The sequence below is a fragment of the Rhodnius prolixus genome, unplaced genomic scaffold, assembly GCF_049639745.1.
Source record: "Rhodnius prolixus isolate KJV_2025 unplaced genomic scaffold, Rpr scaffold_1, whole genome shotgun sequence".
NCBI classification, from domain to species: Eukaryota; Metazoa; Arthropoda; class Insecta; order Hemiptera; family Reduviidae; genus Rhodnius; species Rhodnius prolixus.
This window is the reverse complement of record NW_027411581.1, coordinates 26,143,627-26,158,755: the sequence shown is the minus strand read 5'-3', so window position 1 is coordinate 26,158,755 and position 15,129 is coordinate 26,143,627. Positions and strand designations below refer to the sequence as shown.

The window sequence follows — 15,129 nt, the reverse complement described above, 5'->3', positions numbered from 1 at the left end:
TACATGCAGTCATTGGCTCCAAGTGGATCTCTAACCTTGTTCTTAAAAGTGGATACTAGCAGATAGCACTGTATCCGGATGCTAAGAAAAAGACACCCTTTTTTACTGACATAGGCCAACGGTATTCACAATAATGCCCTAAGATAATTACTGCCCACAGTGTAAACATAATATTACGAGTATGTTTCTCAAGTGGATTTAAATAATTTTTTGTCACAAGTTTTATAGACAAACACGTAATCTGTAGGTAATAAAGAAACATAATTGTAAATTTTTCTTTTATATTATTGCGTTTTTCTCTCCAGTAATTATGTTATCATGCTGTAAATGTTTTTATTAAGAGATAATTTTAAAAAAAGATAAATGAAGAAAAGAATTTTTTCATATTGGAAAAAGGATTTTTACTAATATGTAAAGCAAATAAAACTGCCATCGAAAGAAACTAAATATTACAGTTACGGCCACTTCCCCTCTTCCATAAGTTTTACTTAAACCAGCACAGTTGTATATGTTGCTGACAAAGAGGCAATATGTACATAAACTTGCAAATACCTTAAAAGAAGGATACAATCCTATTCTATTGGTCCTCAGATTACGACCTTTGGAGTAACCATCCCAATGATTGCCAGCCACTCCAATTATGTCACCGATTTCCAAATCCATCTGGTTTGGTGATGTTGCTTTATGTTTCAATTTTGCCACTTTCCTAGAGGACAACAATTTAGCCATTAACAAAAAAAGTATATATACCTCAATTTCGATATATTTAAAATATTTTTCAAGTATTTAGATGTGCCTGTTGAACTAATGTTAATTTGCAGTCTCTATGGTTCAGCTTGTATTTATTATGGAAATGACGAGAAGTCGTTGAGATATCCAATAATCCCGCAACTCTCTACTCAAATATCATAAGCCACTGTTCACAGCTTCTCTTCAAACATAAAATTATTACTAAATACTCGTCCTCAAGTGATCACACAGTGGGGTAGGTAATAGATATAAGGCTATTAGAAGTATGAGTTAATTGTGCACTCTTGTGCACTTAAGTACACTGAAAAGATGTGCAAATCACAGGAAATTAAATTTGAAGTTGCTTTTCTGCTTCTACTAATGTTGGAGCTGATTAAATTGTGGGAAACCAAGACACGCTGGACTCGAACTTGGGGCCTCTCAATTACTCTTAATCTGTACATCAAAATTCCCCCTTTAGTAATTATTAATTAAATCCTTTGGGTTGATTTAGATATAAATAATTGACACCTAGTTCAACTTCCGTAAGACGAAACGAAGGCCTTCCACATACTACGCGGAATATTCACACGGTTTCTCTGTTTCGTGTAAATATTAACAGCACTAAAGTTTGAATCTTCTTGATATGAGTTGTAAGTTTTCATGTTTTCAACGCTGGAATAGATCTGAGAAGTTTTAACACTCATCATATTATGACTTTCGGAGCAATCATAAAAAAAAAAAAAAAAAATGGCAGAAAAAGGTTAAATCACCAACTTTCAAGTCCCCGGGTTACATATCGAATGGGAATGTACTTGATCGATAAAGAGAGACATACGAAAAAAAATATCAAGAAGACTGATGCAATGTTATTTAACAATGTACATTTAAATGGGCTCTTATGAACACAAAGTTAATTAAACACTCGAAATACTGAAATAAATTCAATATTTTTGTCCAATGCGCCCTTAGTACTTCGGTTGATATTGCTAAATTGTAGTTAAAGTTACTGACAAAGAAAAACCCAGGTCGAAAATCACCTACCTGAGGGGGAAGGATTACTAATCGGACGCCCAAGTTGATCTGTAGCCTAAGAAGACTGATCCTAGCTAGATCTAGGGCTCGCCAATGCTTTCGCAATAAAACAGTTAGGGTTTTGCTGATACCGTGCTAGTGCTCATACAAGAAGCTCTTATGGTAAATAAATGTTACAGGAATGAGGGGCTAACTTGAACACTCAGCAAGGAGACTTCGTTGGTGTCAAGTCCTTACAAAAAACTGATATATCAATTTTTGATGACGAATGTAAGTCCTTAATCGTTCGAGGATTAAAAACAAAAACACACGCGCTATGACGGATAAAACCAGTGTCATAAGTACATTTTTTTATTAGTTTCAAAATGACTATAGCACTATTTGACTATCCTTCAACAACTTCAAAGTTTTTGCCATATCTACAGGTAAAAATCATACATCGTCAATACTGAAATAAAGAACATAAAATAATTTTCAGTTAAGCTAAGACTGATTGTAAAATCCATGAAGAATATTATAAAGCAATAGAGAGCCAGAAGCGAATCTCGGAATCACTTAGGCTTGAAATCAACCTAAAAAGATGATTACTTTCTTGTAAAATAAGTCCAGTTTGGAAAACTGGATAAAACATGATTTGTAAGATATTACTGCACTATATGTGCAAGTTTTTTAAACTAATCTGGGGAACGAATCAATTATATGATAATCAGCCACTACTTCAAAGCACAGATTTTTCATCATTCATCGCCTCACCCACTTTGTACTTGATTGTATTACAGGAAGAAAAATAATAACCTTTAGTATTTTTGTGACTTCCCTCAACGTCATGTCTAACATTTTAGTAAATATTTAACTAATAATCATGTGAGAAAAAGTTAGCAATAACCAATAATTATTTTACAATATGAATAATTAGCCATGCGAGAAGAAATGTTTAATGCTTACTGATGGACTCCTTGTCCTCCAAAATAATAAATATCATCCAAAGATCTAAATCTGGTAGAAGCATCGTGATGTAGAGATTGCATTATTTCGTACGCAACCCGGCAAACCTGCCAAACAATTTGTTCTTATTTTTTTTGTATTCTTACTTCTTGTATTGTAACTATTGCTGGGTTTTAATAGCAACATTGTCAGAAGCATTGTTGACAGAACGATTTTTCACATTTAAAAACTAATGAAATGAGCCCTTTGTACTTTTTTTTTTAAACAGGAAATTACTGTTAAAGGGATTATTTTTCACATGTACCACAATAATATATCCTACATAGCATGAGGGAATACTTTCAACAGATATCCGAAATTTATTGTGCAGCAAGAAAAAGAAATCATTTTTTAATCAGTACACTGTAATTGCGCAACTTCTTTCATATTAAATTAGAGAAAATATATTTTCTTTCGCCAAAAAATATTTATCCCCCAATACCATGGAATTTTTGAGAAATACTATTCACATCTTTATAACTGGACGGAATGTCGCTATTAACATCCAGCCAAAAGTATCACAGATAATTTTTAAAATAAAACAAAAAATACTATACAGTCTTATATTTATTAGGAGCAAATGTTGGGGTAATGATTGAAGTATGGATTTGTGAGTGGGAGAACCATAGTTCGGAGTAGCTCATTTTTATTAGTTAGAAAAAAATGTTAGAAAGTAGTGGTTCGGCTCCCATCCTCGATACCTAATTAGAAATTGGAGGCTAAGCCATGCCTAAAAAAATGGACGACTACATTAATTTTATGTTTTATGTAAACTTGATGAGTGAGAGGCAACCAGCTTAAAAATAAAAGTTCTAAACAAACTTTTTTTAGTAAATGTTGTATTATTCGTGTTAATTATGGTACGCTTTCATATTATAATAAAAGCTATTCAAAAACCTTCTCACAATTGAAAGCGAACACAATAATCGGTAGGCGGCAAGTAGACGGGTACTCTTTGAATACTCGTCAACTGTAATGGCGGTACACTTCATTTCCGAAAATGTAATGATGTCACCAAGAGAAGCAGGAACTAGATTTTGGAGTTGGGTTTCCAAACTTGAAACTAATTTAAAGGGCCTCTTAAGAAGTTATTTTGCAACTAGCACTGGGTGATTACGATTACACTAACTCGGATCCAGTGGCGAAGTACTGGCGGCTAAGAAGGGTGGTATACCTTGAAGCTTTTAGGCTAGAGAGGTAATACTTACGATACTTAGCGAGATCCCAGCGATTTTACTTCTACTGACGGTGAGTTTGAACTGAGTCAAACCGTGATATTTCCAACTTAATCTGGAACTTTTTTGAAGGACAAGACACAAAAAATATGTTCCCTGGATATCACACAGTGAGTGGTCCAACCTATGAGCACACACACTGTGGAGAAAGAGTCGGATTTAATTTTCTGCTTTGCAATCGCTAGTTTACCTTTATGAGACCTCTGACACTATAGGAGATACATAAAACCCTAAATTTAGTAAAGAAGGAGAGGCCCCCACTCATTTGACTAAAGAGTGGTACAGGCTCGCCCCATTTTCTAAATTAATCCAATCAACAGTTTAATAATTTTTACTGATACAATTCTCAATAATCAAAAGTGCTACTGTAATAAACGAAGAACCTGTGAAGAAAATGTGCAGACAAGATAATCTGTTTGCGAGAGGAAGTAAATGTCCATGACTATCCCATTCAGAGAATTTCCGGAATATCTTGTAGATAGTGCGGCAGATTTGGCAATTTTGGAATCTCCAAGAACCTCATAGTCTGGATACCTAAAAAGACAAATTAATAAACCAAATTTGAATATCTTTAAAATTCTTTCATTTTTTTTTTTTTTTTTAATTCTAAACTTAATAAAAAAATTAAATAAGTTTTAAATTCTTCCATAAAGCATTTGATTTCAAAATTTACTGTAGTACTTACCGAGATCTTATTTCAGAAAAAACTTTGTCATCATCTGAAGCGAGATATATTCTTTTAGTTATGGGTTTAGTAGAATTGAAAGCTAACTGTTTGTAATAATCTTCCACATGTAACATATATTCATCTGATGAATGAAATGCTGCTTCGGTGCCCACTTTGTCTGTTCTCCGAATGTGTACCCTGCATATATGAGACAAAACTTTCAACATTCTAGTTAATAAAGATGTTTGTATTATTAACAATATTTATACTTATGTTTCTTGGTAAGGACTAAAAATTTTTAAATTTTTAAATAAACGTTATAATTAAAATAAAACTAAAAGTTTTTTTTTTTTTGCCAACGAAGATTCAGGAGCTATCCCTTTCTCATAAAAAAATGATTGATTCCTAGATGATTAAGATGATGATGAAAAAGTCATTGATGTTTAGGATGCCTGTAAAGTGAGTTTTCATATCGATAACTCTACTTTTTTAAAAAAATTTTAAATAAAAAAAATCCGTCATTTTCAGAATCTGAGTAAGAGATTACTTCTCCCGCAACAGAGTGAGGCGTCAGTCAAAGTCAAGCGGCTAGAGAAGCAAATCACAAAACTATGGAAGAGTTCTGACACTATTTAAAGCGATGGTTCACAAACAAAAAGACCCTGGACAAGAATGTTCTATAACAGAAAGGGATGAACCTTTTTTGTTTTTTTTTAATGAAAAAAAGTCTTAAAATTAAGGCAAACTACCAATACCGAGCTTTAGAATTTATTCAAAAAACGAAGTGAAGTACTGAAGTAAACAATTTCTAATTCTACCTTAATAAGAAGGCTTTGTCTCGTGTGTAAGCACTAAACTGGTAGGCTTAGTTTTGCCAGAGAACACCTTAATTGGACTGTTGAAAACTGGGAGTGGTGCACTGTTTTCTAACGTCGTGAGAATTGGTTTGTTGTCTTTCAATAGGCGAACTGGAATGAAAACGGCCAGGAGAAAGATTTCCCCAGAGCAATATTGTCCCATTTCTTGGTTTCTAAAGGGAGTGTGTTAGTTCTAGATGAGTGGGCCCGAGCTGTCCTTGTGCCATTGTCTTCGTGGATTATATTATGGTACATCACATTATGGTACTTACTGATTATTACGATATACCATGTTTATGATATAAAGGTTATTTCGAACAGTTCTAGAAGAGATTTCTATGGGGCATCGTTGTCATTCGAAAAAGAGTTTTAAATGCTGAAACGTATGTGAAAGACGTTCTCCAAGAACATGTTATGCTTTTTGCTCTTGGAAAAGGCTTTAATGCAAGATAATGCGAGGCTGCACAGAGTAATAATAACTATCTCTTCAAGATAAGGATTAGAGGTAGAACAAGCTTGCAGGAAATTAGACTAAAATCCAACAAATAATGTTATATCTCCTAAAACGACGTGTTACAGCTCCAAGAACTTTGGTTACTTGGAAAAAGCAGCTCTGAAAGAATGGGAGAATATTGCTCAATATTTTATAGAAATTCTTATAAGAGGATGTCTAGAAAATATGAGAGGATGAGAAGTAGGTTAGACACTATTATAACGCGTTAATAATTTTTTCCATTTTATCGTAAAAGAGAAGAATAAGTTTGCATTTTATTGTTATTGTTTTTTTGTTTTTGTTTTTTAAATTAATTAATTAATTTAATTTTAATCTTTTTATATTTTTTCAAAATTAATTTTTTCCTACCTTAAAATGAATTTTTTTTTTCATCAGTTAATAACTACTTTTCCACTTTTCCAATATCCTCTACATTAGGATTTCTCCAAACTGTAGAGAAATCCATATTTTTCTTTACAGTTCACTGTCGTAAGTTAATAATCAGAGAAAGGAGAAAAGAAGACAATATATTTGCTTCATAAACGTTAAATGTTTAATGCACTCTACAGCGAAGTAATAATTGCTAGTAGCATTGAACAGAGCTCATAAAGCGTATTAAAACTGTCCGGTAGTAGGGTTTGTTGTATAAAGAGTACTGATTTCAATGACGGACATTTTCATAAAGGCTTTTGTATAAATACATACAATTGTTGTATATACTATGTACAACATAATTATTGTATACTCGTATATATATTTCATAAATATACATATAATTTAATTTGAAATATCGTACCCTACTATAGGTCGCTGAAATTTAAATTTGTTAGCAGCATCTTTGAGCAAGTCAGTTGTAGCAGGTTGAGGTCGTAAAAGGTACTTCAAAAACTGTCCCACCCACCAAACCGATGGCTGTCCATGAAGTCTTTCAATACGTTCAGCTAAATCCTTAGGAACTACTAAAGGTATAAAAGGAGGTCTAGGAGTTACAGAATCCACTATTCCAAGCAATACTGTAGGAGAATTAAATGTTCCTGAACCTGCAATTCATAAGAGATCAGAATATTTTAATTTAATAAATTGATAAACCTAATTTGTACGGTTTTTTAGTCACAAAATTGAAGGTCACTTAAGTTCTAAAAGCTTATTTTTATTTTATTTATTTATTTTATTTTTTTTAGAATTACCAAAGTGCGATCAGCAACTCAAATTTGAAAGATTAGAAAAAATTAAACCTCTACGCCATTTCACTGTTATCAATTGGCAAGTAAAAGACATGTATGGTAAAAATTTGTTAACCGAAGGGTTATATAACTAATAATAATAATTTTGTCTTTTCTTTTTTTAACACGACTTTATTTAAACTCGTTAAATTTATTTTGGCATATTAATCCGAGAAAACTGATTTTGGAAAAGTGCTATGAGAATGAGTTAACAGTTATCTACAAAATTCTTTTTGAGATAAAAAGTGCGGAAAAGCAAATAAAATGAATTGTGAACTTAATTTAGAATGTAGCAATGGAAGTATTGAAATATTTGACGACTAACTGATGTTTTTTTCACTACTAAGGTAATAAGAGTCCTAATGATGCGTCAACATTTTTTAAAAAATAACGGTAAAAATCATAAAACAAACATTTTTGACATCACAAAAACATTTAAAAACGTCTGACAAAACATTTTAATTTTTTAGTCACACAAAAGTGAGGGTAAGCATCGTAAATATATTAATAGTACTTAAATTTAGTGTGCTTAAAATCTAGGAAGACATTATTAAATAAAAACCTGGCCATTTGTGAACTGGTTCAGTAACCGTAGTACATGTTTCACTCACAGGTTTAAATACCTGTTCCCAACCTTTTCTGTTATATTTCCATCCTTTACTTTGCAGAATTAACGTACGCTGTGTTCCATAAGCGACTATTAAACAATACACAGCATGATGTAGCTGACATCCATAACCACAGCCCTGCAGAACGTAAATATCGAGTATGATTTGCAAACCTATTTTAATTGCTTGGTAATAAATTTGGTAATTACAAATTTATTTATTACAATTATGACAATCTACCAAATGGTAAATGTAAAGAATAGCGCCCGGAGGTGTGGCCTAATTCGAAGTGATTCTAATTCGCTGTTACCATATAACCCGCCAAATTCAAATGTAAATATAAAAATATTTCTTTATTTTATATTTACATTTAAATTTGGCGGGTTATATGGTAACAGCGAATTAGAATCACTTCGAATTATTGATTCAAGATTATTAAACATTTTTCGTGGGGGGCTGTGCCCCCCACACCCCCTTTTTGTGGGGGCTTTGCCCCCACTCCCCCTGATCTATTTTTTTTATTTTTATGGGGGGCTTCGCCCCCCACACCCCCTCACTGCCCCACTAATCCACACGCAACTCTAATTTGTAATTCAGACACATGAAAAACAAAAGAAAAGAAGCCTACCTTATTCAATGCAATCCCTATCCTTCTGTTTCTACACTTTATTCACTCCCTTAAATAATGCTCTCATTTGATCGCCCATGGAAGAATGACTCCTTTTCATACTTATCTCACTTCCACACTTCGGACCTACATATCTATTACTAATTAAACCAACACTTATTCAAAATGATAAAACTTTCATCACTTTATCCTCCCTCAGACTACATTCATGCTTTAAATTAAAGAAAAACTGTAAATTCAAAACGCTCATCTTTTATGAAGTTTCAAAAAAAAGGAACCTAAAGTTACACACTGGCACTAGCGGGAACTGATAATACGTTGAAAAAGAAGCAGTTACTATGCAGTAAGTGTACTGCGCATGCGCGCTCAACATAAATAGCTAAGAAATTCAAAAAAATTATATACAGCACATTAGCGGGAAGTTGAGAAATTTAAAAAGCATATATTGAACATTGGCGTGAAGTAGTTTAAAAAGTCAACGGTAACTGTGCTGTACTGCGCATGCACCAAAAATAAACAGGCCACACCTCCGGGCGCTATTCTTTACATTAGCCCAATCAAATAATTACAAATTTATTTATTACAATTATGACAATCAAATGTAATGTAACAGCAATAGAGATAAATTGAGGCAAATAGGAGATTGTTTACAATTATCACGTTACAAAAGTCGGTCATTAATGAAATAGAACCCTAAAATTATAGCTTTTCATCTTGAAATTTAACATCTATATTCTTTTTAGGCTATTCAGTATATCTACTGGATCCATTGCATCCATTGGAGACGTAAACACTGATTTATGCATAATATGCATACAGCTGATCATTTGGACAGTAGTTGCCCCAGTCGCTGATAAGATTGCTGAAGTGTGTAAACCATTCTTGTTTATCAACAGACTTTTACATAGGATACATTCGACTTTACGAATTGACTTTAAGAACAAAGTAAATATCGTCCATTTTATCTGTCACAGCTCGCATATTATTGTAACCCTGACCGGTTTCGGATTTTCATTTATCATCAGAGATATATTAATCTGATTATCCAGCCTGCGGACCTAACCACATTTTCAAATTATAAGTAACTTTATGTTATAAATAACTTTTAGTGGGGCTTGCAATTCGAGGAAAATAAAGGAAAAAGTTAAGGGGAACTTTTAATAGTAAATTTAGTCAGGTAACCTCCAAATAGAATCTCTATTTGCTTAGTTTAATGGTATCTAGCACAGTTGTAACTAGGTAAACCGAAATCTTGAATTTAATTTTCGTATATTAAAACAATAAATTGACTTTAAAAAAATTCAAATTTGCATTACTCTTAAAACTTGCTTTCTGAAGAAAACAACAAAAACTTAACTAGTATAAAGTTTTGAACTACTTTGGTGGCCTTATTCAGAAACTAGGTTATAGGTACGGTGACCATACGTCCTTTATTTAAGAGGGCAGTCATTTATTTCACTGTTCTATCCACTAGTTTTATTCAGTAAAGTCCACACAAAGTTTAAAAAAAGAAATTGCATATTTTCATTGGTGAATAAATAATACGTGGACGAAGGGAAAAAATTCCAAAGTACCAAATATAATGTCTTTAACATAATTATTTATAAAAATTAATTTATCCAGTTCGGACACTTATTTTTATGTTATCTACACTAGAGTTCATAACTTATTGTTAATTAGACTATTTTTATGCTAATTTTAATTAATGTTTTCATCTAGGATAGTCGGTAAATTATTATTATTATTTTTAAATGAAAATTATTTTGCACATACAATTTTTAAACAGATTATACACGTACAATGCCACATAAAACATTTAGACAGATTATGTACGTAGTCACATTAAACTATTAGACAGAATATATATGTATGTATATTGTCTCAGAAAATAAATAGAACAAATAATAGAAGTCATTCTATTATTCCCATATGGTAAGGCAAAACTCTTAATACAAGGGTTAGTCATGGCGTGATGATGCAGTTACAGCATAAATAATAGTAATGTATACCTATCTAAAGTACTACTAACTTTATAAACCAACCTCCAATTAGTGTGAATAGATGAACTGTGAACAATGTGATCAGATTCAACGGCAATTATTGAGAAAGGAATCTCCGATTGAACTCCTCTTTAAAGAAATTTTTTATCCACAGTAGGATAGATAAAAGCTGTCTTAATGTATTTTATGTACCTCTAAAAAATACTTTACTTATATTTGAATTATTTACCATTGAAAAGTAATTTTAGAGCCTCTTTCAATATAAAAAAAAATATTTCTTCAAGCAATTTATGATTATGAAACTATTTTAACCATTATATCACGAAATTTAGTTACTTACTTTGTTTAATTTGCATACAAGTTTTTTAGCTTCATTGCAATCAGGTGGATTTTGGAGATGAGTTATCCTTCTTTGAACTAAATCGGACAACTCAACTGCTTCTTTTAATCGCCAAGCACTGTATCCATCAACTTCAGCTAATTGGAATACATCATTCAATAAAGCTCTGAGAAAAAATAAAAATAGAACTATTTTAAATAAGGATAAAATACTTAAATTTTAAATAAAATTTAGATTTAAAGATAAGTTTTTTAAATAATTCAAAAAGATTTAAACTTAGTCTAAAATATAGATTCCTAATTATTAAAAAAAAATCACTTGAAAAAATAACTGGATAAATTAAAATTACCTTTTATGTTCAATTCCTTCATTTAAAATAGTCTTCAAATGCTCAGCAATAATTGGAGATTTACCCTCACTTTTCCGTTGTAATAATTTGACTTGAGAACTAATAAAAAACCACATTTCTTCAATACCCGACTGTAAGCGTCTCCTAAGTTTTTCGTATTCCAGTGGAGGCTTTTCTCTAGATCCTGATCACAACCGAATTAATAATTTATTACAACAAATAAATAAATAAAAAAAAAAGAAAAATCACAAATTCAAAATAAATATATCTCACAAAACGTTTTTAGAATTTTTGAGGCTCCTTTAATGAACTTTTTATTAAATAATGATTGAACGTCGTTTTCAGTAGAACTATTTTGTTGTCAAAGCATGCTCAGTAATTTTTCAGCAGTAAAAGAAACTAATTGAGATTAACTTCGAAGTTTTCACCATTAACACAGCATGTGAACGTTAGGGTGCAAGATTAAGAATAATATACTTCAAAAGTGGTGGAGCCCAAGGAGCTCTCTAGGGTTGTAGGAAAATACTTTAGGATCAGGATTACTCACTTTTTAAAATAAAATAAAAAAAGAAAAAGAAAAAGAAAGAATGTTTGATAGTGAGGCCGAATGAATAAAAAATGAATTGAACAATAATTTGGTTGCCATGTTTGCTACTTAGCTACAACATTTGACAATTGTCTATAAATAGTGACATTTAGCGCTGAAGTGTGGGGACAGCAAATCAATGTATGGGAAAAGAGTTGTCTTGCCCAAAAATATACAATTCCTGCTTGGAAAAAATACCTACTTTATTGAAAACAAAAGAGAATTAGCTCTCAGAAATAATTAGTGCACTGTCCGTCACACGAAGTTCACCAGGTTGTCCTAAGATTGTCTTTTACTAGCAGACCTTTACAGCTCTCTAGACCTTAAGGTCCTCGAATAAATTAAAATTCAAACTTGTATGGATATTATAGCTAAACATTATCTTACATTGCCGCAAAAGCTGACCACAGTCTACTTCCCATGTAACCCAAATTTTAGTAGCACTATATATTAGAACTCCGAAACTCAATTTTCCTAAAAAAAATTCTTATAAAAGAGATACACTTAAATCACGTAGTTAGTACCCAAAATTCAGAGAAAATCATTAGAGAGGAGATAAAAAAACACCTACTACTAATTGCGCTCTTCTTATTTTTGTACGGATATCCTTCAACGTGCAATTTTAGCCCTAGCGTACACTATAATGAAAACAGTAGAGCACCCTCTTCACAAAAATAATGATAATAATAGATCCAAACTTATCACACTTATTTTCTCTCAAAACAGCTAGAAAACAGAAGTAGGGTGATTAGGTATGCAACAGAGTAAGATCTCACTCTGTAAGGTTAAAAACATTAAAATCTCAAGTCTAATTAAACAGATAGAACTGGAAGATATGCTCTAACTAGCGAGTGCCACTGAACAGAGCCCTAGGTCGTGGTGGCATAGGCTTTCAAGCCAACCCTTATAGAATCTAATGTAAGGTTCGGAATTCAATTCAAGATTTCATGTTATTTTTTGCCAAGAAATCTGCTTCTTGAAAGCTGTAAGAAAAGGAATGGAGTCTTCGATTAGGGATTGCTAGATTTAGAATTTAGCATTTAATAAATCATAATTTTCATAATTGCAGAACAGAATTTTCAGTTTGGATAATGGAATATATGGACACACAAGACTCATTACGGTTAGAAATCTTATTAAATATAGATTTATCACTAAACTTTAAAATAACGTCAACAATTATTACAGGGCTGCAAAAATCTTAAAATGAGTTATTTTACAAAAAAAATAAAGAATAAAAAGATTTAACGAAAACTTCCTTAAAATAAAAGGTCAAGGTCTCTTCTGATAACATTTAAAAGTTTCATTATTCCAAAAAATAAAAAGATAGCAACACAATTTTTTTTATTTGTATCATTATGTCACTGTATTAAATGTCAAATGCCAATATAGCAACAACGTATTATAATTTAATGGTTTTAGGGGTTCCCACTTAATATTTTTAATCTCATTAATATTTATTCCAGTTTTTCCATGTTTTTTTTTATTTTGTAAAGTAAAATATATCTTTTCTTTTTTTTTTTTTTAAAAAAAAAAGAAATTAACGGTAACTAGTTTTTTTGAACTGGCGACTGAAATTTTTATGAGCTTCCTAAATGTAACAAAATATGAAGCATTAAAAAAATATGAGCTCAAAATAAAATTTATAAAGCTTTTTACCCTTGAAAAATCCAAATAGTAAACAATATTAAAACGAAATACTTTACCTGTAGTAAAATCATTAAAGTCATTTCCAAAAACATTACTATTTTTCATCCGATCGTGCAAGTTTTTGAGAATAGTAGCTTTTTCTTCAATCTTCAGAGATACACTCCTAAAATAAATAAATACGATTTAAATGAAATACAACCAAACGAAAAGTTCTCTGCAATATATTGCTGTTTCAGCCTAAACTCTGGTTTTACTGATAGCTTTAAAATTCAGAGTCTACTTATCAAATACAATGAATTCAACCTTTTTTTATTTATTTTTTTTTTTTTTAAGTACAGACGTGAGTATTGTAACTTCACTATTTGCAAATAATCAGAACGCAAAGATTATAGATAAACGACCGACTTTTCCCGAACTTCCAGATGTTCAAATTGTGGATTGACAGTTTATATCCAATAATACACGAATTGCTGAATTGATTGGTATTGTTTATCGCCATTGTTAAATGATTTTTACATAAACCTTTATTTTTTTTAACCTTCTGCAAAGTTTTTCCTGATTCTAGAATTCACGGACATCTATTCCCAGATAATTTTGGATGAGTTAAAATGGACAAGAATACAAACTAGGTGGACCCCAATGAATAATAACTAATTGAACATGTACTTTCGATTCCCTCACTATTATTGCATTAAAATTTAAAAAATTAAATTTGCAATGCCACCAAATAATTATTAACTACTTATTACTAAGATCAGTATACCCATTGAATTCGGAAAGTGACTGTAACTAAAAAACAGCGGAACATTTCCTCTCAATCACAACACTTTCTTTAAATAAAAAGATCAACTCGAAAAATCTAATTGTATACGGATACATCAGGATTCTGGAAAAGGATATGTTATTCAATGTGGATGTACCGAACATTACTGTTCCTAACTAAATACAAGTGCCGATCCAAGGTTTCATTTACCTTCAAAGCCAATAAAAAATATAAACAAAAAAATCCTGTACATGTTTTATTTACATCTAATTAAAATAACATACCCAGAACTATAATCAGATAAAAACTTAGTAATTTCTTCCCGCTGCTGATGAAGATACTGAAGGTCACGTAAAGCTTGTGATATTCGTTGATTTGTTTGTTGATCAGGTTCATGCCTCACAAAGCTCAAAGCAATCACAATGAATATAAGCCACACTAGTAGGAGCAAAATCATTGTAATACCCCAAGGTATTTGCCTCATTAATTTGACCATCTTAAAACAGAAATAGCATACATTAATGATTATGATTTAATTTTCAATCAATAAGAAAAACAAATGACATACACATACCCAAAATAAAGTTACCAAATAATAGAAAATAATTAAAGAGAATAAATTAAGTTACCTTCATTTCGTTGTTATACTGACATATCAGTTACAGCTTAATTTAATATATCTTCTTACTACTTAAAACTTTTGTGTCAGAGAAAGTCCAATGAACTCACGCTATAATTACTTTCTTTACCTACATTCTTATAATACATTATGATTATTTACTACATTAGTTCATTCATCAAATACTACCTGCCATTAGCATTATACGGCAAGTCTACATTTTACAATCACAGCGACTCTCTTGACAACATACTGACTGATAAAACATAAAAGTAAAACCTTCACTGTTGTCATCTGCCAAACGGCCAAAGTAAACAAGCAATAGTAACCCACTAAAGGTTCCAGACAACATTAAAGCAAAAA

The 15,129-nt window shown here is 31.4% G+C and overlaps 1 protein-coding gene across 1 annotated transcript in view; it reads right to left on the bottom strand.

The window, feature by feature from the left end:
* FucT6 (alpha-(1,6)-fucosyltransferase 8) overlaps nucleotides 1–15,129 on the bottom strand; it is a 21,591-nt gene extending 6,462 nt beyond the window's left edge. Inside the window, exons 1-11 of the mRNA XM_074135928.1 lie at nucleotides 14,777–15,129; nucleotides 14,432–14,643; nucleotides 13,441–13,547; nucleotides 11,149–11,332; nucleotides 10,800–10,965; nucleotides 7,786–7,969; nucleotides 6,797–7,040; nucleotides 4,669–4,848; nucleotides 4,367–4,517; nucleotides 2,710–2,816; nucleotides 553–706 (exon numbers count right to left, since the gene is read on the bottom strand). Of these exons, the coding sequence (XP_073992029.1) occupies nucleotides 553–706; nucleotides 2,710–2,816; nucleotides 4,367–4,517; nucleotides 4,669–4,848; nucleotides 6,797–7,040; nucleotides 7,786–7,969; nucleotides 10,800–10,965; nucleotides 11,149–11,332; nucleotides 13,441–13,547; nucleotides 14,432–14,643; nucleotides 14,777–14,782 (1,695 nt within the window). The 5' untranslated portion in view covers nucleotides 14,783–15,129. The remainder of the gene's footprint in view (nucleotides 1–552; nucleotides 707–2,709; nucleotides 2,817–4,366; nucleotides 4,518–4,668; nucleotides 4,849–6,796; nucleotides 7,041–7,785; nucleotides 7,970–10,799; nucleotides 10,966–11,148; nucleotides 11,333–13,440; nucleotides 13,548–14,431; nucleotides 14,644–14,776) is intronic.